Source organism: Anser cygnoides, chromosome 7 (genome assembly GCF_040182565.1).
Source record: "Anser cygnoides isolate HZ-2024a breed goose chromosome 7, Taihu_goose_T2T_genome, whole genome shotgun sequence".
Lineage (NCBI taxonomy): Eukaryota > Metazoa > Chordata > Aves > Anseriformes > Anatidae > Anser > Anser cygnoides.
The window spans coordinates 9,042,435-9,063,529 of record NC_089879.1 but is presented as its reverse complement, the minus strand read 5'-3'; the positions used below and the strand labels follow the sequence as shown (position 1 = coordinate 9,063,529).

At 55.1% G+C, this 21,095-nt stretch overlaps 1 protein-coding gene across 1 annotated transcript; it reads left to right on the top strand.

Moving 5' to 3' along the window:
• The first annotated feature begins 588 nt into the window (after positions 1-588).
• On the top strand, positions 589-2,823 carry ADRB1 (adrenoceptor beta 1). The gene has a single exon (XM_067000422.1). It carries the CDS (start codon positions 604-606, stop codon positions 1,909-1,911), a length of 1,308 nt encoding a protein of 435 aa, XP_066856523.1. The 5' UTR covers positions 589-603; the 3' UTR covers positions 1,912-2,823.
• The last annotated feature ends 18,272 nt before the right edge of the window (positions 2,824-21,095 follow it).

Below are 21,095 nucleotides of genomic sequence, written 5' to 3'. Positions count from 1 at the left end.
ACGTATATATGGGGGAATATATATAAGGGAAGAATAAATATATAAATACGGGGGGAATAAATGTATGTATGGGGGAATGAATACATATATGGGGGAATGAATATCTATATGCGGGAATATCTATATGGGGGGGAATAAATACATATATAGGGGAATAAATATGTATATGGGGGGGAAGAAACATCTATATGGGGGGCACGAATACATATATGGGGGAACGGATCTGTATACGGGGGAAGACCCCCGTGGCGACCAGGGGTCTCAGCCGAATAAATCTACACATGGGCGGAGCGAACCGATCCGCGGGGGAAGAAATCCCACGGTGAGGGGACCGAAGTCCGTGCAGCCCCCCCCGTGCAGGGCGCAACGAGCCCGAGCCGGGCCAACCCCGCACCCCGCACCCCGCGCCCGGCCCCGGCCCCGCTCCGCCGCCCCTCGCCCCCCGGCGCCGCGCCTCGGGGGCAGCGCCCGGCGGGGAGCGCCCGGGCCCCGCCCCCCCTTCCCGATTGGCGGCGGCGCCCCGGGGGGGCGGGTCCGTCCCGCCCCCTCTCCCCGCCGATTGGCGGCGGCGCAGCGAGGGGCGGGGCGCGGCGGCGCGGGGCCATGCGGTGCCCGGGGCGGCGGCGGCGGGGGCGCGTTCCTGCGGGGCGCGCGGCCATGGGCGAGGGGTGGCTGGCGGCGGAGTGCGGCCCGCAGGGCAACCGCTCGTCGGGGCGGCAGGAGGCCGGCGGCGGGGCCGTGTCGCAGCAGTGGGCGGTGGGCATGAGCCTGCTGATGGCGCTGCTGGTGCTGCTGACGGTGGCGGGCAACGTGCTGGTGATGGCGGCCATCGGGCGCACGCAGCGGCTGCAGACGCTGACCAACCTGTTCGTGGCGTCGCTGGCCTGCGCCGACCTGGTGATGGGGCTGCTGGTGGTGCCCTTCGGGGCCACGCTGGTGGTGCGGGGCTCGTGGCTCTGGGGGTCGTTCCTCTGCGAGTGCTGGACCTCGCTGGACGTGCTGTGCGTGACGGCCAGCATCGAGACGCTGTGCGTCATCGCCATCGACCGCTACCTGGCCGTCACCTCGCCGTTCCGCTACCAGAGCCTGATGACCAGGGCGAGGGCCAAGGGCATCATCTGCACCGTCTGGGCCATCTCCGCCCTGGTCTCCTTCCTGCCCATCATGATGCACTGGTGGCGGGACGAGGACCCGCGGGCGCTGGAGTGCTACCAGGACCCGGGCTGCTGCGACTTCGTCACCAACAGGGCGTATGCCATCGCCTCGTCCGTCGTCTCCTTCTACATCCCCCTCCTCGTCATGATCTTCGTGTACCTGCGCGTGTACAGGGAGGCCAAGGAGCAGATCCGCAAGATCGACCGCTGCGAGGGACGCTTCTACGGCGGCCAGGAGCAGCCGCCGGCGACCCCGCTCGCCCACCACCAGCCCGTCCTGGGCAACGGGCGGGCGAGCAAGCGGAAGACCTCCCGCATCATGGCCATGAAGGAGCAGAAAGCCCTGAAGACTCTGGGCATCATCATGGGAGTGTTCACCCTCTGCTGGCTCCCTTTCTTCCTGGTGAACATCGTCAACGCCTTCGACAGGGACCTGGTGCCGGACTGGCTCTTCGTCTTCTTCAACTGGCTGGGCTACGCCAACTCCGCGTTCAACCCCATCATCTACTGCCGCAGCCCGGACTTTCGCAAGGCCTTCAAGAGGCTGCTCTGCTGCCCCCGCAAAGCGGACCGGCGGCTGCACGCCAGCGGCGGCCAGCTGGCCCCGCTCCCCGGGGGCTTCATCAGCACCCTGGGCTCCCCCGAGCACAGCCAGGGGGGCACCTGGACCGACTGCAACGGGGGCACGCGGGGCGGCAGCGAGTCCAGCCTGGAGGAGAGAAATAGCAAAACGTCCCGCTCGGAGTCCAAGGTATAGGGAGGGGGAGGCGGGCAGGGGGCGCGGGGCTCGCCGTGGCCAGGGGAAGAGCGGGGCAGGAGCCCGGTGGGGACGCTGACGGTGGGGACGCTGACGGTGGGGACACTGACGCCAGCCCAAGCTGCGCTCTGCCTTGGCGGGGAGAGAGAGCCGGTGTTTACTTACGAATAAAAGCAGGTGAATTGCGTACGACATACCTCATCTGAAGCTAAAAGCAAGCAGGAAGCTCGCTGGCCGGAGAACAGAAAATAAAAACAGCCAGTCCCAAAGATAACCGGATTATATTTAGTGCTGAAAGAGACGTAGATGCGGCCGGGCTGGAGAAACGCTCTCGGGAGCCCGTCCCGTGGGCGAGCCTCCCCGCACGGTGCCGGCAGCCGGAGCCCGGGCTGGAGCAGCGGGAGGTTGGCCGCTGGCAGGCGATGCAGCCAGGTGGGCGCAGGTCCCCCCTGTGCCAGGGGCGAGCAGGTGCCCCCAGTTTTATTTCCGAGCCCTTCGGGACCGGTCCCACGCAGAAGTGGCCGAGGTCTGCCCGCGGGGCCGCACCGACCTGCCGGCCAGCCCCGCTAGCCGCGGGGAGGCTGCGCTCCCCTGCTCTGCTAGCTGGGACGACGACAGAATTAAGAACGGGGAGCGCAGGTCTGTTGGGAAAGGGAAAAAAAAATAAAACAACCCCAAACTCTTCTGCTTTTTTTTTTTTTTTTGCCCCCTCTCTCTGCATCAGCAACCAGCGAGTTGTTGTGCTTATTTCTTTGGCCAGACAATAGCAGTCAGGCTGGGAAACTTCTACCTCACACTGTGCATATTGTACAGGGGAATAAACGGGCCGTGTTTATATTAAACAGCGTATTTACCTACCACTAGTAGTATTTTATGGAAAAGGGGGCTGGGGGGGGGGGAGAGGTTAATGAGCCTTCTGCAGCTGGTTCGTTGTAATTACAGATGGACAGGGAAAAAAAAAAAAGTCCTGGCAGCAACAAAAATTTACTGCACAATTTTGGAAAATGGCAACAAAGCTGTTTTTTTTGCACAGTATTAAGAATTATAAAGTTTTTTTCGAAGATGTTCCTTGCACACACATACACACATGCAAATTGAAAATGAAACGGAGGTTTAAATAACACCAAACCTGAAACTGATTTCTGTTTTGGTCTGATCTGTTATAGTTTTATCGAGAGAGTGACTTTTTATATTATTTTATGAAGGTACTGTACATAGATCCGTATTATAAATTAAGATCTCTTAAGGGACTTTTATTATTTTTATTTCCAAGTGCCCACGTGAACCTGCTGTTATTTTAGCACTTGTGTGACATTTCCATTTTCCTCTGTGTGTGTGTTTTATAACCTATTTATACTCTGGTGCAATTTACTACTGTGTAAGTAATTGGTGTATGTGCAATAAATACCATTGCAGCACAAGCAAGCGTGTCTGTATAGGTTTTGAAACAATACCTACCTATAATGGGAAGACCAGCATTTGTTTTTCTCCAAAGACGGCTCGGGTTACCGATACAACTCTATCTAATGGCTTTTCCTGACACAGGACTGTAAAAAACGTGTTTGAAACCCAATAAGGTTGCATTCCTGTTGCGCCGAGGTCTGCCCACTTCCCTTAAAATTAATGGCTAAGCGACAAGGTGTTTCCAGGCTGATAATGCACGCGCTCCTTCTCTGCAACCGCGCCGTTCGGGGTCGTGCTCACCTTTTTGCTGGGGTACGAGCCTGGGGGTCGGGGGGCCGGAATAGTTAAGACTACAGCAGATGCTTACTTTGAAAGTTAAACGGGGCCTTGAGTGGGGAGGGGTCTCGTGGTGCTCATGCTGTGACCGCTGGCGTAGGGCTGAGCTCTGGGTCCCTGGTGCGGGAGGTTGCCTGCCCCTACTGCTTTGTGAAGGCGCGCCGTGCCCTCGTGGGTCCGTAACGTTTTCATGACTGCAATGAATACTCGGCAGATAGAGCAACCAAAAGGCAGTGTAAAACACCTCCTAATGTCAGCGCAGAATGAAAGTGAGCCATTTTTAGCTTTATTACACTCAGAAGCACAGTTAAATCACAAGTCGGCTCCCAGGAAGAGTGCTTCCCAAGGTGAGATCTGTAGGGCAGAGAGAGAGGTTGATTTGATAACCATTTTTTTAAAGGGATTTGTCTTTAGCAACTTCTAATAATGTATTTCAAGGAAAAAAAAAGATAGGTTGTGCTATTTATGCAAGGACAAAATAAAGGAACTGGGGAGGTAAATAATCCTTTCGAGTTGAATTAGCTGGGCTTTGGCTGCGAGCTGCGGGCAGGAGTTTCTCCTGTGGCAGCAGTGAGGTGGGCTCCTCGAAATGCCACCGCGATGGCAGGTCAGGTGCTAAGCGAAGCGTGCTCTGCCACCGCAGGGTTTGTTGGCTTTGGACCCCACGGGCCTGCTTTTGTCTGCGATTCCAGCAAAGTCACTGGGGCTCCACGTGCAGGGACCGCGGCACCTGATGCTGGTGACAGCGGGGAGGCGGCGGCTGCGTGCATCGGGGACAGGACGGGACAGGACACGACGGCAGCGTGCCCAGCGCCAGCAGCGGCCCCGGCCCTTCCTCCCGGTGCACATTGCTGGGTAGGGCAGGGCAGGATCTGGCCCCAGCAGCCAGCTCTCTTGTCCTTAGGCTTTAGCAGGTGATGAGTGTTTTGGCTCAACGGGGACTTCAGGTGGGAAACGTAGGGCTGGGACTTGCTCCGCTCGTCCTGCCGGAGAGCTGCATGGGGTCACGCTTCCCCTGGCTGAGCACCACGGATTTACAGACGTTGAAGGCAGGCTGCCCGTTGACCCCAGCAGGGCCAGACGTGTGTGCACAGCGGCCAGGATATGTCCCCCGATGAGTTCCAGCCATTCAATGACCTTCTGGGAGCGCCCGGAGCCCGCACGTCGAAGCCGTAGCAGACAGTGAAGACGACCCAGCTGGCAGCGAGGATGGGGGCTGCGGGTCTGTCCCATAGGGTGCCGCAGTGACCCCACAGATGCAGTGGGACATGGAGCAGGCACGTGTACGAGCGTGGGCAGCTGCTGGAAAGCCAGCGGCGTGGATCCCCCTCGGGACAGGCTGTCCTCTGCTGCCGGGCAAGGAGCAAACCTGCAGAGTGCTACGGGGCAGCCGACATGCTCTGGAGGCTTGCAGTGAACGTACGTACTTCTGAGGAAACAGCCAGAGCCTGTCGGGACCAAAATCATTCGAGCAGGGTGCCTGAGACGTGCGTGTGTCAGCGGCCGGATCCTCAAAGGCGCCGGTCGCTCTCTTGGCAGTGTTTGCGCAGCGCGTCTGAGAAGTAGGCTGCACCCCTCCGGGTGCCTAAATGGAAATAGCAGGTGGGACGCCCGCCTTCGTTTCGTGGCGTGTTCGGGGGAGCTGAGGAAGAGGGGAGATGGATGTTTCCGAGGTCTGGATGCACCGACAGGCGCCCGGCACAACAGCGCTGGGGCTGCAGGAGCGCCTCTCGAAAATTCACTGCTCTTAAGGCCTGTGACCCCGGCCGTTAGCTGACTGCAGGTTCGCACCGAGCTGTAACTGATGAACCAGTGAAACTAAGCGCGAAAAGTGTGGCTTAAAATTAGGATCTTAGCAGTGCCCACAGCTCACACAGGATTTGACAGCATCAGCCATCGGTTGGTGATACAGCACGCTCTGCTGCTTCTGCAAGCAGCTGCTTTCCCTTCGGGGTACCCCTCTATTTTCAAGTATAGGGACTACTTCTTTATCAGCTTTTTTTTTTTCCTTTTTTTTTTTTTTTTTTTTGCTAAACCCTATCAGAAGTTCACATTTTATTAATAACTTCTAAGTGGCTATTTATTTTGCAGACCTTCCTCGTGCTGCACGCTTTCCTCATTTATTGTAATTTCCTGCCCAGCAGAGTGCACTTACTTCCTTTATGTAACATATCAATTGCAGGGCTGGAAATCGCGCAGCTATGAACTAAAGGAGCGCTTTCTTGAGGCCAAATGCGGTCAGGCATCATTGCCACTGGCAGCAGAACTTGACCTGATAATCTAATCTTTTCTGAGAGAGTATCTCCAGAAAAGTATTGTTACCAGCAGAAAATGACCTCTGTTAATGAAGCCGGAGCAATTAGTCCTATCCGAAGCTGTCAAGAAAATGTTAACTGCTAAACAACAGTTAACACTGGATAGCTGGAATAATAAGTGTTTTGTTTGCCGATGTGTGTTAGGTGATGTGTTGGGAAATAATTATCCTTTGACTAGCAGCCAGCTTTGTGCTAATCAGAAAGAAGTCGTGTTCTGTTTGAAGGATTATGCCTAAAAATAGTTCTGCTACAGCCACATCAATGAGTGAAATGAAGCAAATTCGCAGAGACATACACACCTTCTGAATATTTCACTCGGAGTCCTCAAAACTCTTTGTTCAGCGGGAACTTTCTGTTTGATCGTGGCAGAGGCACTAATGCGACCTCCTGGGACCGCGCTCGGCGTGCTCCCCCCGAGGAGCATTACCCTATGCACCACTGACTCGCTTTCAGGGCCTGCCAAATTCCGAAACGCCCAAGGAGGAAGCGAGGAGTCCTCCTCTGCGTGTAAACAATCGCACAGAATGTAAGATCAACACCGTTTGCAATAACGGCCTCGCCGAAGAAATCGATCTGCTTTTTATTTGCGGGGCTGGCGTGCCCGCCTGCCCGAGGGGAACCGCCGTGGTTTGCCCTCCGTCCAGGGGCTGTCGGATGGGGCTGGAAAAAGTGACTGGGACGAGGAAACGGTGAGAAAGGCGATGCTGGCAGGCAAACCTGGAGCTGTCATTTGCAAACAGTAAAAACAGAGACATCGACATTGTAATATAATTTTGTGGGGAAGGCTGGCCCCTCTTGGTAGGGATGCACCAGGTGGGCACACCACAGAAACGCGGGGTAAGGAGTGTAGGAGCGAAGACTCTTTCCATTCAGGCCTGTGCCACCAAGAGAATGGCAGCTGAAACATGCCCCAGACATTCCTGAAAGTTTTTGACTCTTTTTGGGCAGCAGCAGGAAACCAGACCGAACCTGAGCAGCGTCTCGGCAGCCGTGCAGCTCCCTGGCCGCCCGCAGCACTGGGGGACCTGCGTCTCCTCCCCAAGGGGCTCCAGTTCGCCCCCAGCTTGGCCTGGAGACCTCCCACAGCCCGCGCTGGCATCTGGAGCCACAGCCTTGGTCCCACAAAGGGACGGACCCACGGCACCACGGTGGTGGCACCTCGGCGGGTCGGGCTTGCCGAAACCGGGAGCGTTGGGATTTGTTACGTAAAGCATCCATGGCTCTGCCGGCACTCCGAGGCACTCTCCCTGCCATCTCCTCATCCCGGAGGCTCGCTGCAGGCCCCTTCACGTTGCCGTTTGTCTGCCCTGCCCCAGCACCCCGCAGCAGCCGCCCGGAGCCATGCCCAGGCAGGAGCCCGCGGCCCAGCCCTGGTGCGGCCGTGCCCGGCCCTGGCCGCGGGATGCTGGGCGCTACGAGCCCCGGCTGCCCCACGGGAAACGTCCCGGCCTCCAGGTCAACAACCCAAGGGAGAACCCCCACAGGCTTCTGCCCCCGCCGTGGAGAGCAGCGTGTTGCGGGCGTAGTGGTGTGCCTCTCCTCCCCGAGCCTGTGTGAGCTCCAAACCCCGTCACCCTTAATGAGATTAAATGGGGATTTCCTCCCGGCTCGGTGCTCCTGCCATCAGCCGCTCTTCTGCGCCTCCAGGCAGCGATGTACCTGTGCGTGCCCGGCCCTGTGTCTCTCTCAGAGCAATGCTATTTAGTCTTCTTACCAAAATTAGTTTGATGATTGGTCCTAAGCTCGTTGGCACGATGCTTCGAGAGGTAGATGTATGTGAATACAGCAGGGAGGCGGTCAGAGCCGCTAAGGGGCCCAAAATCTCAGCAGCTGCTGGGCGGATAAATCCTGCAGCTAGAAACCAGCCAGTTGTTGAGGGCAGGGAGAGTGCTGCAGACCCCTTGGGGCTGTCAGCCGTGCTTCCTCCGGCTGGGACTACAGAAAACAAACAATTCGCAATGTGGTAAATTTTTTTAAAGTGCTTTGCGGTCAAAATTTCTACGAGTGCTTCTCAAGAAGAAGGGATTCCCGCTCCTTCCAGGCTCTCCTCGCCGCTGCGACCGGTGGGGAGGAGAAGCCGTGGTGGGAGGTGGGACCTCGGAGGTGTTCCTGCCTGGGTGGGAGGGCGAGCGCGGTGACACGAAGGTATGTGCCAGCCTACGTCCCCGCGCGGGGTTACCGACCCAGGCATTGTGCTTGCGAGGGAGGGGCGCTTCCTCTTGGACGGCAGCAGGTAAATTGGGAGACGTCCCACAAAGCTCCCATTGTTTAGCAGCCCGGCCGCTGTCCGAGCCCGGCTTTCAAGGAGGGATGTGTTGTTTGTCTGCTCTTCCCCTAACGACTCGCTTGGGAGCCTTCAAATGAGGTCTCCGTCAGCTCGCTTACGCCACTGAGGGCAGTGCCCTCGCCGAGCAGAGCGCTGGGGAGACCTCGTCACAGCCCGGACCGAGCTCCACAGGCACCACTGCAGGCTCCAGTCCCCGGACTGGGACAGCCAGAAACCCCGTTGGTCCCATCTGCTTGCGAGTCAGACCCACCTGGCTTCGGGAAGGTGGCTGCAGAAGTGGAGCTCAGGTGGCCCCCCCTGGGGGTCCCTTCACGGCCACCCTGCTGGCAGGGCCGGCAGCGCCTCACTCTTTTCCGTGGTCACCCCAGCTGGGTGACGGCAGCACTGCCTAGCTCACAGGAGGTAGGATAAAAAAGTGCATCAAAGTGCTCCCAGCACCAGCGGGGATCGATAGGATTGCGCAAAATATTCAGGCTTTTTGGAGCTTTGATGAAATAATACTCGGCGCAAGGCAGCTGCGGTAGCTGCCGGTCACAACAGGTATTGTGACAGCGCTTCAAACCACCTCGAGAGCGTCCAGGGAGAGCTTTTGTTCCTCTTTCGCTGCCAGCTGGTTGCCAGCGAGCTGGGAGCAGGGTGAGCACATGTCTGCGGTTTTCGGCACCGGCCCGTCCAAGGGGGGCTGGTGCCCGGCCCCCGTGGCAAGTCCCTGCCTGGCCGGGCTCTGCTGCCTCTGCAGCCGCCGGGACAACGGGCTCGTCTGGGGGCGAAGCAGCCTTGCCGGGAAAGATTTATTTCAGCTGGTCCACGTGGGTTGCATGAGCACGGGCGATGGCACGAAGGAAATGGAAAGGTGCGGAGTGACGGGGCTGAGATCATCTGTTTTGGTGGCGGCCCAGATTTCAATCTGCTGGGTGGGATCACAAGCCACGTGTCTGGTGCTGCTGCGGGAGCCGAGATGCAGACCGGCACCCCTTGGCCTCTTATTCTGCCTGCCCGGGGCAGGTGCAGTTACACGGCACAGAAGAGCGTGGGACTGACTCGTCAGGCGCTGGCAGAGCCCTGGACCAGGGGAGCTGGAGGAGAACCTGGTGGCAGCACCGCGCCATCCCCAGCTGCGAGGTACATAACCTCGGGCAGCGGGTACATAACTCCCCAGGAGGAGCTGCCCTGCTCGAGCGGTGTCCTTAGGGAGATCCCAGCACCGACGGGCACTGTAACACTGCGAGGGACTGTAAGCCATCCCCATCACGCGTGGCTTCTGGTGGGTGAAGCCTCGCTGCTGTTATTCCCGTGCATGCCGCTCATGCAGGAGCAAGGAATGCAACGATAAAAAGGCTGGGATAATTTCAGCGCTGGATTGTTTCCATTAATACATCTCTCGTTATATAACGCTTCCATCACGCCACAAAATCTCAGGTGCCTTTTAGGAACGTTTCTACATCACCGTAATTAAGCAAGGAGCACTGCGGAGCAGGCTGGGCGTCGATCGGATACTTTTTAACTGCACCAAATGTACTCGTGCTCTTGCACGGCGTGGATTTCTTCGACTTTACGTTATGAGGCACCTCATAAATGAACCGGTTGGTGTTGTCAAATGCATGCCATTAACACGGGGAGCAGATAATGCGCTCGGTAGCCCCCGCGGGGTCTGTCACACCGCCCGTCTCCAGATAAAGCCCCTGGAAGGAGAACAATGGCGCTCCGAATTCCTTGTGACCTCCACTCTTTGGTGCTGCGCCTCCAAAGAGAAAAATTATCATTATCGGCATGGCTCAACCTCCCTTTGAAACGCGGTTATTTTTTACTCAGACGTTCCAAGTATTTTTTGTGTGATATCAGTGAGAAACTTGAAACCCCATTTGAGGAGCAAAAGATTTCCTGCAGCCCTGCTATTAAAGAAAATGGATAGATCAAGTAGTAAAGTTCAACGACTTACTTAGCATTAAATAAGAAAGAGAATAATGAATGGGATTTGGCGTGCCTGTTTTCCCTCTGCAGGGAGCAGCCAGGGTAATGGATTTGCATTGCCTTCTGCCGCTGTTCATCCATTTAGGTGAGTCCAGAACACTGCTGCAGGTTTCAGTTTTTATTTTTTGCTCTCGTTTCTCTGCTCACTTGGTGAAACTTCCTACGTACAGAGCCTCCCACAGATGGGATTGCCACCATCAGCAGCATCCTGACCGGTGAGGAAGACACCTCTGCATCCAGTGACGACCCGTGGCCTGCTGCATGGACATGGACATCTGTATTTTATACTAGGGGCTGCGAGTGGGCAATTCCTCGCTTAGGGTGGACGCTAGTTTCCCTGTATTATGAGCTCAGCCTTTGACATCCTTCGGGAGAGACATTATTTCCCTACCCCATCTGGGTTCTCCAAAAAGCGGTTGGGTGTCCAGCCCACCCCGCTTTGTTTCTGGGCCTTGCCGAGCGCGCCGTAGTGATTTTATTGGGGAAGGAAGGGAGGTGGTGTAGGAGGAAACTATCACAAAGCCATAGAACATAAACAGCTTTCTCCTGTGAGCTCTGACACTGCTCGGCAAGGCAGAGGTTAACGCTGGGGGGAGGACGGGGGACTCATTAGAGCACAGACATAAATAGCAGCCCGGGAAGGGATGCAGGGCTGAACCCAGACAGGGCAGGCGCCCTGAGCTTGCCGAAAGCCCTCTGCTCTGCTGCCCTCTGGGTCCAGACCTGGGTCCTCACTGCGGCATCCCAAAGCAGGGGATACCCCACAGGAACCCCACGTAACCGACCAGCCGTTCAAAGGCGAGTCCAAAACGTGCTCAGGTCACCCAAAGGCTTTCTACGGGGCCACAAACCTCCGCTGCTCCCACCTGCCCCTTCCTGCCCCAAACCTTGCCGGGGTCCAGCAGCGCCTGCCCGAGCCGGGAGCTGCTCCCTGCCCACTCGGATGGTCAGAGCAGGATTTCCGTTTTCCTACCAGCCTCGGTGCCGCGGGCTTTCAGGTTTGTTTTTCGTCCGAATGGGAAATGCATAATGAGAAACTGTTTAAACAACTTGTGGTACAAGGAAACTCGCTGGAGTAGCGCACAGCGTTATAGCTCGTTCCCAAGGAAATGATGCACTTTCCAAAGGCGCTCCTCTCCAGCACTGCAGTTAGAGTTGCAGGATATGCTCGGGTCCCTTTCCATGCTGCCTGCAGCCCTTGTCCAGGTCTGAGCACGGCACACGAGTGGGGCAGGACTGTGCCAGGACCACCGGCAGGTGACGAAGCCTCATGCTGCACCCATCAGGAGTCACGGCAGATCTTTGCACGCAGCAGGATGCTCGGCGAGGTGTAACTGTGCTGGTGAACAGGCGCCGGGCAGCGTTACACGAGCCCCCTGCCAACGGATACGTTAAGATACACACAAATGTTAGCAAGGGCGTTTCCTCTGCAGTATTTTAAACCACCCACGTCCGCTGTGGGGACCACGCCGACGCCACGCACCCGCCTCCCCCTGCCCCAGGCTGCGAGCAGGGCACGGCCGAGTGCCTGAGCCCCGGGGGGGTCTGGCTGTCAGCGCTGCCCCGACTCCTGGGTACTCGCCTGGGTGGGTCTGGACATCCCGGTGCTGCTGAAGGGAAGCCCAGGAACCACTAAAGCCCCGGAGGAATTATCTCATGCTATTTCCAGCCCTGCTTTTTAGATACAAAGGGTTTCAGATCAAATGTTTTTTTTCTGAAGCTTATCTGCGCAAATAGCTCACTGCTTATCCAAACAGAACAAAAACCTTCAAACCTTCCGAGGTCCATCCATCACGAGCCTTATCTCCCCGCGTTGCTGCATGGCTCCCAGCTGCTGAGAGCCTCCTGCTCCCCAAAGCTCCCCTCTCTTCACCATCTCTCCTCTCTGGGGGGCTTCACAGCATTACCCATGGTCTCCTGTTTAGCTCCTGCCACTCCAGCGACAGCTTTGCATGCAGGCAGGAGCGGCCAGCCCGGGCTGCTGCGTGGTGCTCAGCCAGCCCGCGTCCCAACCAGCCGCATCTGTGGTGCTCTACTGCTGCCCGTCACCTCTGTCCCCCATGCACGTCCCCTCACAGCCTCGCCACTGCTGGCATAAGGTCTCGAATCCCACTCCGAAATGTCTTGGGGCCGCTCGGTAGCTGAGCTCAGTGCCTGAGCCCCCGGATGCCAGCATTAGCAGTCCCGTGGGTTCCCGGCCATGCGAAACAGCTGCACAGACGGTGTCAGGCTCAATTTATACACTGCTTTGCTCCTGGTCAGGGGAGCCTTCACAGTGCGTTGTACCGGGGTCACGGAGCATCGCTTGCTTTCAGGTTGAGCTGGCACAAGAAATGGTCTGCAGTCCCACAGCCCTGGCAAAGCCCTGGCCAAGAACAACAGGGCGAAGACGTCGGAAGGGCTGCCCGGCCGCAGCACCGGGAGCTAAACGGGGCCTGGCTGGCTCAGGGTGGAGAGCAGCTTTAAGCAGGCTGCAGCCTCAAAGCCTGTGCACAAGGGCAGGGGGTAAAAGCCTCTGCTGCTTGGTGTCGTTTGGGCTTGGTCCTACATGAGTTTTGGCACTGAGGTGAGGTGCCCTTTTCTGACGGACACCGGTTTCTGTGCCGCTTTTCACGGGACAATCTGTCCCGGTGGCTGCTGCTCTCCTCCGCTTGGTTTTATTTTGCTTCTGTTTTGATGGCAAGGAGGGTAAAACTAATGCCCATCTCGTATATAACAATAGCAAGACTATTGTTGACTCGATATTGACTCAATGGTAAGAGGATAAATGTATTTTTATACTATGGTGTATGATAAGCTATTTATAAATATTATATCACTTCTGGGTCATTTTCAGGGTCTAAAATAAAGTCTTAAGTTAAACTTAATTTTTCAGTGTTGACAGATATGATAAATACATTTTTGTTCCAATAAAACCTAATTTCAACAATGTTCTGCAAAATTCATTGCGAGCTAAGGATTATTCCCATTTGTTTTTTCTTTTCCTTTTTTTTTTTTCTTTGCTTGTCTCCATCCCCCAGTGATTAGTTTAATGCTACATTCCAGTATAGAAAAAAACATCTGTGACTGCAGCGATCTGTTGGCCAAAGGCTGCTTAGGCAATGGGAGGATGCTGTCGAGAAGAGCTGCAGAGAGGAGTTAGCTTGTGTCATGGGGGTCTCGGGGCAGTCACAGCACTTTTCTGCACCATCCCGGGGCACTGCGCCTTCCTTGCAGCTCCACGGGGGACTAAGAGCAGTGACCACTGCTGGGAGATGCCCTGCCTTGATGGACCCAGGCTGCCTTCTGCTGGCACGAGAGGAGCACACGTGCTCAGTCACTGCCCGAGGGGTGGCAGCAGGTCATTAATATTGCTTCAGTAAATCACACATTTGTGCTGGTCCAACACAGATGACCTGCCCTCAGAGCTCCAGTGGCACACGGGACTTCTTATACACTCAAACCTCCCCACTTAAATCACGCCCATAGGTACGAAGGCTGCCTCGTTCCCTCCAGCACATCCCACCTCTCTTCCAAAGACCATTTCACAGGCTTTGAAACCCATCACAGCCCTTGGGGCCCTGTTGCAATGCCCAGTGGCAACTTTTTGGCCATTGAGCTAAACTTCATATTCAAGGGGATCCCAAAAAGAAAGCCGAAGAAGTGGGAACAGCAGGAGAGATTCCATGTCCTGAAGGTGAGGTCAAACAGAAGACTTCCATCTGTGGGAGGGTTGCATTTCTGTTGCCTGAGCTCCTCACCCAAGTTTTGAGTCTCTCCAAAATTTCTCTGGACCTTCTCTGTTTTTCCCTGCTTTCCCCGAAAACAGCTGTGAGGAAGATCTCTTTTTCTGGAGTCAAACATTTTCATTTCCAGTAAAATGTCATCTTCTTACACCAGCTTCTATTGATTGCGGGTGTAATTGCAGCAAAGCGGAGTTACCATGGAGGGTGCTCAGGCTGCTTTCATGGGGACACCTAGAGGATAGCACCCAGCGCGGCTGGCTACCATCATCCTGTCAGTGGGAAGAGGTGCTGGAGGGCAACCTTCTGTTTTTTCTTGGTTACGGTTGGCTTCAGCCATCAAGACTGAGCAAACAGGATTATTACAACAGCGAGTGGGGAGGTGAGGTTACTGGAGCCGCGTGTCCATGGCCCTGTGGGCGCCGCTCCAAAGGCTTGGCTGAGCTGTCTGCACCAAAGGGCTTCTCCAGCCAGCTCCTGCCCGGCACCTTGGTGCTGGATCCCAGCTGCAAAGCCCTGCCCTCACGGCAGCATGCCTCCCACGGCCCCTGCTCTCCCATGGGGCATCGCAGGTGGGACAGGGGCTGCCGGTGTATGGCGATCCAGCCCCAGCGCACGCAGGCTGGTGCCTCGAACAGGCCTCAGTGCACCGTCAGGCGTGGCTGCGAATCCCCAGGGTGCTGCACTCAGCCACTCCTCCTCCACCTCTCCCAGTGACCAGCCTGCACTCTGATGACACTCCTCGCTAGTCAAAGCCAAGACCCCTCGGTTCCTGTTTTGCCCTCTTGCTTCTACTGATAACCCCGGGCTCCCCTGCCATTCCCTTCCCCACCAGTGAAAGAGGAAGCACGAGGCTTGCAGCATCAGCCTTTATGCGCTTCCCGTGTGCTCCCCCTCCCTTTGCTTTGCTTCAGGACTCGGTTGACACCTAACTTCAGAAACAACAAAGCAATAGAGCGTGGCTTCATGGGTTTGAGGCAATCTTGGCCTGAAGCTGTTTTAAATAACGTATTGCAAAATAAGCAAATGTGTCCAGAGCTGTAGGAATAGGAACAAGCGACACGCAGACCAGCAAGGCTGTTAAAGCCCCAGCTTGTAGCCATGCTGATAAGGCAGTTTCCAAGAAACTGCCCAGCCCTTCAGTTCTAGAAACTCTCTCTTCCCAGGTCAATAACCTTTTATGGGCCGAGTGCTGCTGTCATCCTACGAGCAAACACGGTCAAGGCAGGGCTTTCTGTGAGAGATACCAGAGGAAAGAACCCGTGTTGCTACAAAAGGGTCCAGAAACTTGCTGGTGTAGAAAGGCGGGTTTGGGAATTCTGGTAGGTTAAGAAGTGCAAGATAAGGCATGGTGTGGCTCCACTCCTCTTCATCCAGGTGCCTGCTCTGCCAGGGGATGGAGGGAGGTACAGAGCTCCTCCCTGCCCACATTTGGCTGCCACGCAGCCGGGCCTGGAGCCCTGTGCAAGGTCCTGCCAGGAGCCCTCGGTCATCCCTGAAAGTGGGGCTTGGCACTTAGACTCTCTCTGTTCTTTGGCTCCCTGGTTTCGTGGAGATTTTTAAAAATATCTTGTGCAGGTGTGCGAGTTGACACAACAAAGCATGCAGCGCTTTAGAGTCCATCCAGCTTGTATGTAAACACTCCTGGTCCCTTTTTAAAACTCTTAGCAGTTGTTTTATAAACACCAAATCCTTGCCTAATTTTGCCATCGGCTTGATGGCCCTGTGCTGCATCCCAAGGGACGATCCCAGGTGTCTTCAGAGCCGTGCTGTGCAGGATGGCACCAGAGCCAGGCTGAGGCTACCACCTGCTGGAGCCTCCTGAGGGACTCGCTGCCCCGAGCACTGCCACCTCCACGTGCTGACCACACCGGAGGCTGTCCAGGGAGCCACAGAGCAGGGCTATCTCTCTGAGCTGAGCTAAATTGCCATTTTGCTGAACCAGGGACCCTTACATTTCCCTGCTGGATCTTGCTTCTACCAAAAAAGAAATGACTCTTCCAAGCGCCTTTAAGAAATGGGGATAAAATTTGTTCATGGGTGGGCACCTGGCTGAGTTGGCACGGATCCCCCCGGCACCCTGGACATCCTGGACATCCTGCTGCAGGCAGCGCTCCCGACAGGCCGGGCAGCCCCATGGGGCCGCTGCTCGTGTGAGGGTGCAGGACTTGGCCCATGCGCTTCAGACAACCCAGGGTCACGTTTGTCCCACTCAAGGAGCTCCTGCAACTCACCCTGCCTCCTGCAGCCTCAAGATTAAGGGATTTGGCATCTGCTTCCAACGGGCAAACGCAGGGATCCTGCAGGGCTGAACCCAGCTGCTGCCAGCTTGCCCAGTGGAGGCTCACGGTGCTGTTGGCATAATTTCCTGTTTGTAATTTCAATTTTTGATGGACCTGCTCTTCTGAGGTGCCCTGAGCCTCGGCAGGTCACGCTAGCTCGCACCTGCAGCACATCAGCCCTGGCTGCCCCATGAGCCAGGTCCCAGGAAGGTCACTGGAAGGACTCCAGTGGCCTCAAATAGGAGTTGACTCACGCCCCAAGAGCTCAAAACAAAATGCCTCTGCATATTAAAAAATATTATGGAAACTGTATCATCCATGCACAAAAGCCACGCTTCAAACTTTATCATATAAAATACATAATGTTATAAATGGAAAGGAAAATTGCATAAGGCCTGGCGTGTATTAAAATTGTTGGCCTGTGAGAACGTCCCTTCCCATAAACACAGCTGTGTCCTGGGGTCTGGCGCACATGCAGGCGCCTGAAGCTGGAAAACTTGGGGCCTGCCTGCACTCCTTCAAGGCAATCATTTCCCCGTAGCAATAGTTCATTCCTAGACTCATCCCTTGTCTTGTCGAGCATGACACAGAACAATGGCTGAGGCTGGAGCTGCAGCTACGTGCAGGTACCCTGCGGGACCTCTACAGGGCCATGGCACTGCCGGAGTGCTGCGGAGATGGGGCCTCGGAGCACCCAAGCTGTGGGTTCGTCTGGTTCTGCGTGCACAGCAGATGCAATTCTTAGGGATAAAAATAAATAAATAAATAAATAAGAAAAATAAATCAGGCATTAACCAGCAATTTGTCATACAGCTTCTAAAGCCAGCTTGTGACGCTGTGAAGCATGCAGTGAAAAGTGATGGATAGCTTTTCTCTTCCTCTGGCTTTTCTGAGGTTCTTCAGCACTGGAAGTAGGTGAACACCACCGAGGCTGTTTGCTGCTCAGCAAACGGGAGAAACCCTGCCAAACGCTTCAGCTGCTCACTGCAGGTAGCTCTTTGACCGGTACTTCCCTCCCTAGCTAGGAGCCCCCACAGACAGGGGCGTCAGGAGCTGGCTGGGGGCTCTGCAGAAGCACGGTCTGTCCCCTCGCAGCCACCCCTTGGAGGGCTGGGCCAGAAGCACTCTCCATTTCTCTCCCCTCTATCCCTCCCACCACCACCCCGTGACACCTCTGTGGCAGAGGGGGCCCACCACAGCCCCCCGGCAGCTGGGCCTGAACGCAAGCACATTTGAGGCCCAAGTGAAATAACCTTCCTGCACCACCTGCCTTCTACTGCAGTCAAATTACCCCATTTTTCCTTCAAAGCACATTCACCTCACTGTTACAAATGAGGCTCAGGCCAGCTGATGGCACTGTGCGGGCTCCACACACCCATGGAGCATGGCAGCAGTGAGGGCTGGAGGCCCTCGGGCTCTGCTGCCCCACTGTTATGGGTTGGCTGTGGAATGTGGCTCACCAAACTGGGCTATACTGGTTTCCTGCTGGAGCGTGTTCTCTTAGATGACATCAGGAGACATCCAGCTGCAATGACTAAGCTCTTCTTGTATTTTGAAAATGCAGCAAATAAATACTTCTTGAAATTAAACATGTGTTTTGTCTTCAGAAATGAGCAAATCATCAGCCTGGGTTTTTTTGTGTAGGGGACACTGCTCCCCAAGGACCTGGCATCAGGCAGCGGCTCGAGCACCTTGCCCACCGCTCAGCTGGCCTCTCCTCCTTCCATGGGTTTGGAGCAAGCTCTGGAGGGTCTGACTGTGGAGTAATGGTGTGTGAGCGCTCCCTTTCATTTTTCACTCTACTTTTTTGGAAGGTGGAACATTTTACAGTTGACAGCACCATGCTAAATCCATATGAGGCAAGCAACTATTTTTAACCAGACAGAGACTATCTGAGAGTCTACTGCTGAATCATTTTAAACAAGGAAGAAATCATAGGATCCGAAAGTGGTGCTGGTAGGAGGGGGTGGGAATGCTTCTATCATGCACTTCTTCCAGCAACTGTTGAGCTACTTCAGGTAAATGATGACGACTGTCTCGAAGACACAGCATCTGGGGGGTCACCTCCAGTTGTGGCTGCCTTTTACAAAACGCTTGTGCTTCGTGAGAGAGATGGGTGATCGAGTTAGAGCAGTGTTAGGGGCTGCCTGAACTCACTAACCCCCCTTCGCACCCTGTTACAAGCCTAAAGCACAAAGGACAGCTATTCAGTTCGTAAGAGGTTTGTTCACAGTATCAGGTGGGGAGCTGCTCTGCAATTAGAACACCCTTTTCTAAAAAGATAAATAGAATAAAGGGAATTAATTATTTCTACAGAACCTCAGCCATCTGTAAAGATGACTGGCAACCTGCCTTCAGGTTACCAGTAAGCTACAAACCCCATTATTTCCCCCCAAAAAACGTATAGGGACTCTGAGACTGTAAATGCCCAGGTTACTGAACAGCCCCTGAGGACAGCATGACTTCTTCCCCACTGAATGCAGTGGTAAAATGGTGGCCTCATCCCGGGCAATGTGTGTGCAGGTCCTACTTAAATTCTGCCTGTGCTCCTGCTGTGCCATGGAAAGAAAGGAGAAGCAGGGTTTGCGTTGCCACCCCAATGTTACACAGAGCGCGTGCAGCCCAGCTCACACTTGGGGTCTGTGGGGCCCTTGGAAAGAGCCCTGCAGCTCCGTGGGGCTCAGGGAGGTGCTGTGGTGTGCCTCTGGTCAGGGGACACCTCAGCTTGCGGTCATGGCCTGAGCCCATTCCCTGCAGGCTCCTCCAGACCTCTCTCCAGACAAAACCGTGCTCTGCCTTGACTGAAAGCGATCCACCCAACAACAAGGGACAGCGCTATCAGTCCTCCAATTTCTATGCTTTCCCAGGGGACGTTCCTGTTGCTGTTCACCTTCCTCGAAGGACAGAAGTCAGCCGAGCTCCCGCTGGGTTTGCTCTGTCAGCACCTGCACAGAACTGCCCCCGTCCCTTTGCTGGAGGAAAGGCACGGCTCGGCAGCGCTGCCGAGCGGCACCCAGCACGCTCCCACCTGCAGGCCACACGTGGCTCGTCCTGTCCCCAGGTCTGTAGCCTTGAGTAATGGGGCCTGACGCGTGTGTTTTTCCAGAGCACAATCTCTTCAGATCAAATTAATTCTGCGATTTCCATCTGCTTCCTCCTCGACACAAATGATGAAGACTTCCTGAAGCTAACGGCCAAACTTGCTCAAAGCTGGGCCATTAAAATCAATCTTTTGTTCTTGGGCACTTTCTGCGGCCTGATTACTCTAGGTGTCAGCTCTCCCTTTTTACCCACAGACCTGTAGGTCCCGAAGCAGCAGGCAAAGGGGATGAGACAAGCGGGGCAGAGCAGGGCAGGTAGGGAGTGAGGAGGCTCGTCTGCGGGGCTGAGCCTGCCTGGAGGCTCACGTGGAGAGCTCCTTGCCAGGCTCCTCTCTGTCAAGGAGCTGCCTGGGCCTCCCACTGCCCGTGGGGTGAGGACACTTTTGTGGCTCCCTCTCACAGCCCCAGGCCTGGGGTTACCACAAAGTGACCTCGGATGAGGCCACCTCCATGCTCTGCTGTCCCAGCGGGCGCCTCCCAGGCATCTCTGAGGAAGTGGCCGCTGAGGGCTGTGGTTAAGCCACCAGACGAGCTGCCCTTCCCCATCTGAGGGGTGCTCTGTGAAGAGGAGATTAGCATTTGAGCCCTAGTCACGCTGTGTGCTGTAGGACCTCTTTGCGTTAGGAGGAACTGAGATTTTGATGGGAACGTCTTGTATTGTGCATGCTTTTTCCCCTCTCCCACTTATCAGGGGTTGCATCAGGCTGCTTGTATTGAAGTCCAGGGTACAGATAAAGCTGCAAAGCGTGAGTAATAAAGGCTGCTCATCAACAGACACCCCAAAACCACATCCTACTAATAAAAAGTGTTGGGTGAATAAAATGTCTTTTATTCTCTGAATAAGAAATTTTTGTTCTTCGCTTTTTAGCAAAATATAAGGTTGGGTCTAAGCCAGGGTGTTCATATCTTGGTGTGGATCTACATTTGCATTTTCTCATGTCTAGTTCTATTACCTGAATGCATTGCAAGTGTAAGTAGAGCTGGCATCACTAAATTATCACAGCCTTTAGAAGGCATGGAGCAGATGTCTGGAGAACATAAACCGCATCTGTCTCCTAAATGCACTGCAGCCACCAGCACTTACCTTACAGGTGGGACTTTCCCTTTCTGGAGATCTCAAAGCCCTTGCGAAGTGTATTCCTTCTTTATTTCAGAAGGGTGGGATGCTATCAGCCCTTACGCAGCTTTTTGTCCGGGAAAGATGCAGCATCCTGGTGCTGAACTGCAGCTTTTTTGGCTTGCTCTGCTCACCAGAAGGGTCTGCTCTAGTGGGAGTTGTGGGTGCAGTGGATTTTAAACAATGAGTTAAAAAATCACAAACCTGAGCATGCAGCCCTCATGGTTACTTCAGTATCACCCCTTGGAGAAAGGCTGGCTGATACTTTTGGTAAGGTCGAGGTCCCTCAGGGCTCATTGCCATGACTTGTGTCTGCTCCTGTGTCGGCAGGTCCACAGGCTCACCCCTTTTGCTTGCAAGTTTCAGGTATCCCTGTTACACTAACTAATGCTGTCAGTGTTTTCCTTCTCGATTGTTCAGCATGCCATTGCCACTCTACTAGCAGCATTTGGGTTATGACATTGCATCATTTTAACCATGTTTTTCTTGGCTGCAGTTTTGATTTTCTTGGCACTGCAATCAGGGAATCTTTGCAGCCATGCACACTTGCCAGCTGCACACTCCGTTTCCCGTTTCGTGCACCTTGCGCTTGCCTCTGCAAACCCAAACTTTGCAAAGCAGTTATTTTGCAATTCTTTCCTTGCTTGTT

Bases quoted from the DNA above. Each gene is read 5' to 3' on its own strand.
- ADRB1 (XM_067000422.1), top strand. From the start codon at position 604: ATGCGGTGCCCGGGGCGGCGGCGGCGGGGGCGCGTTCCTGCGGGGCGC.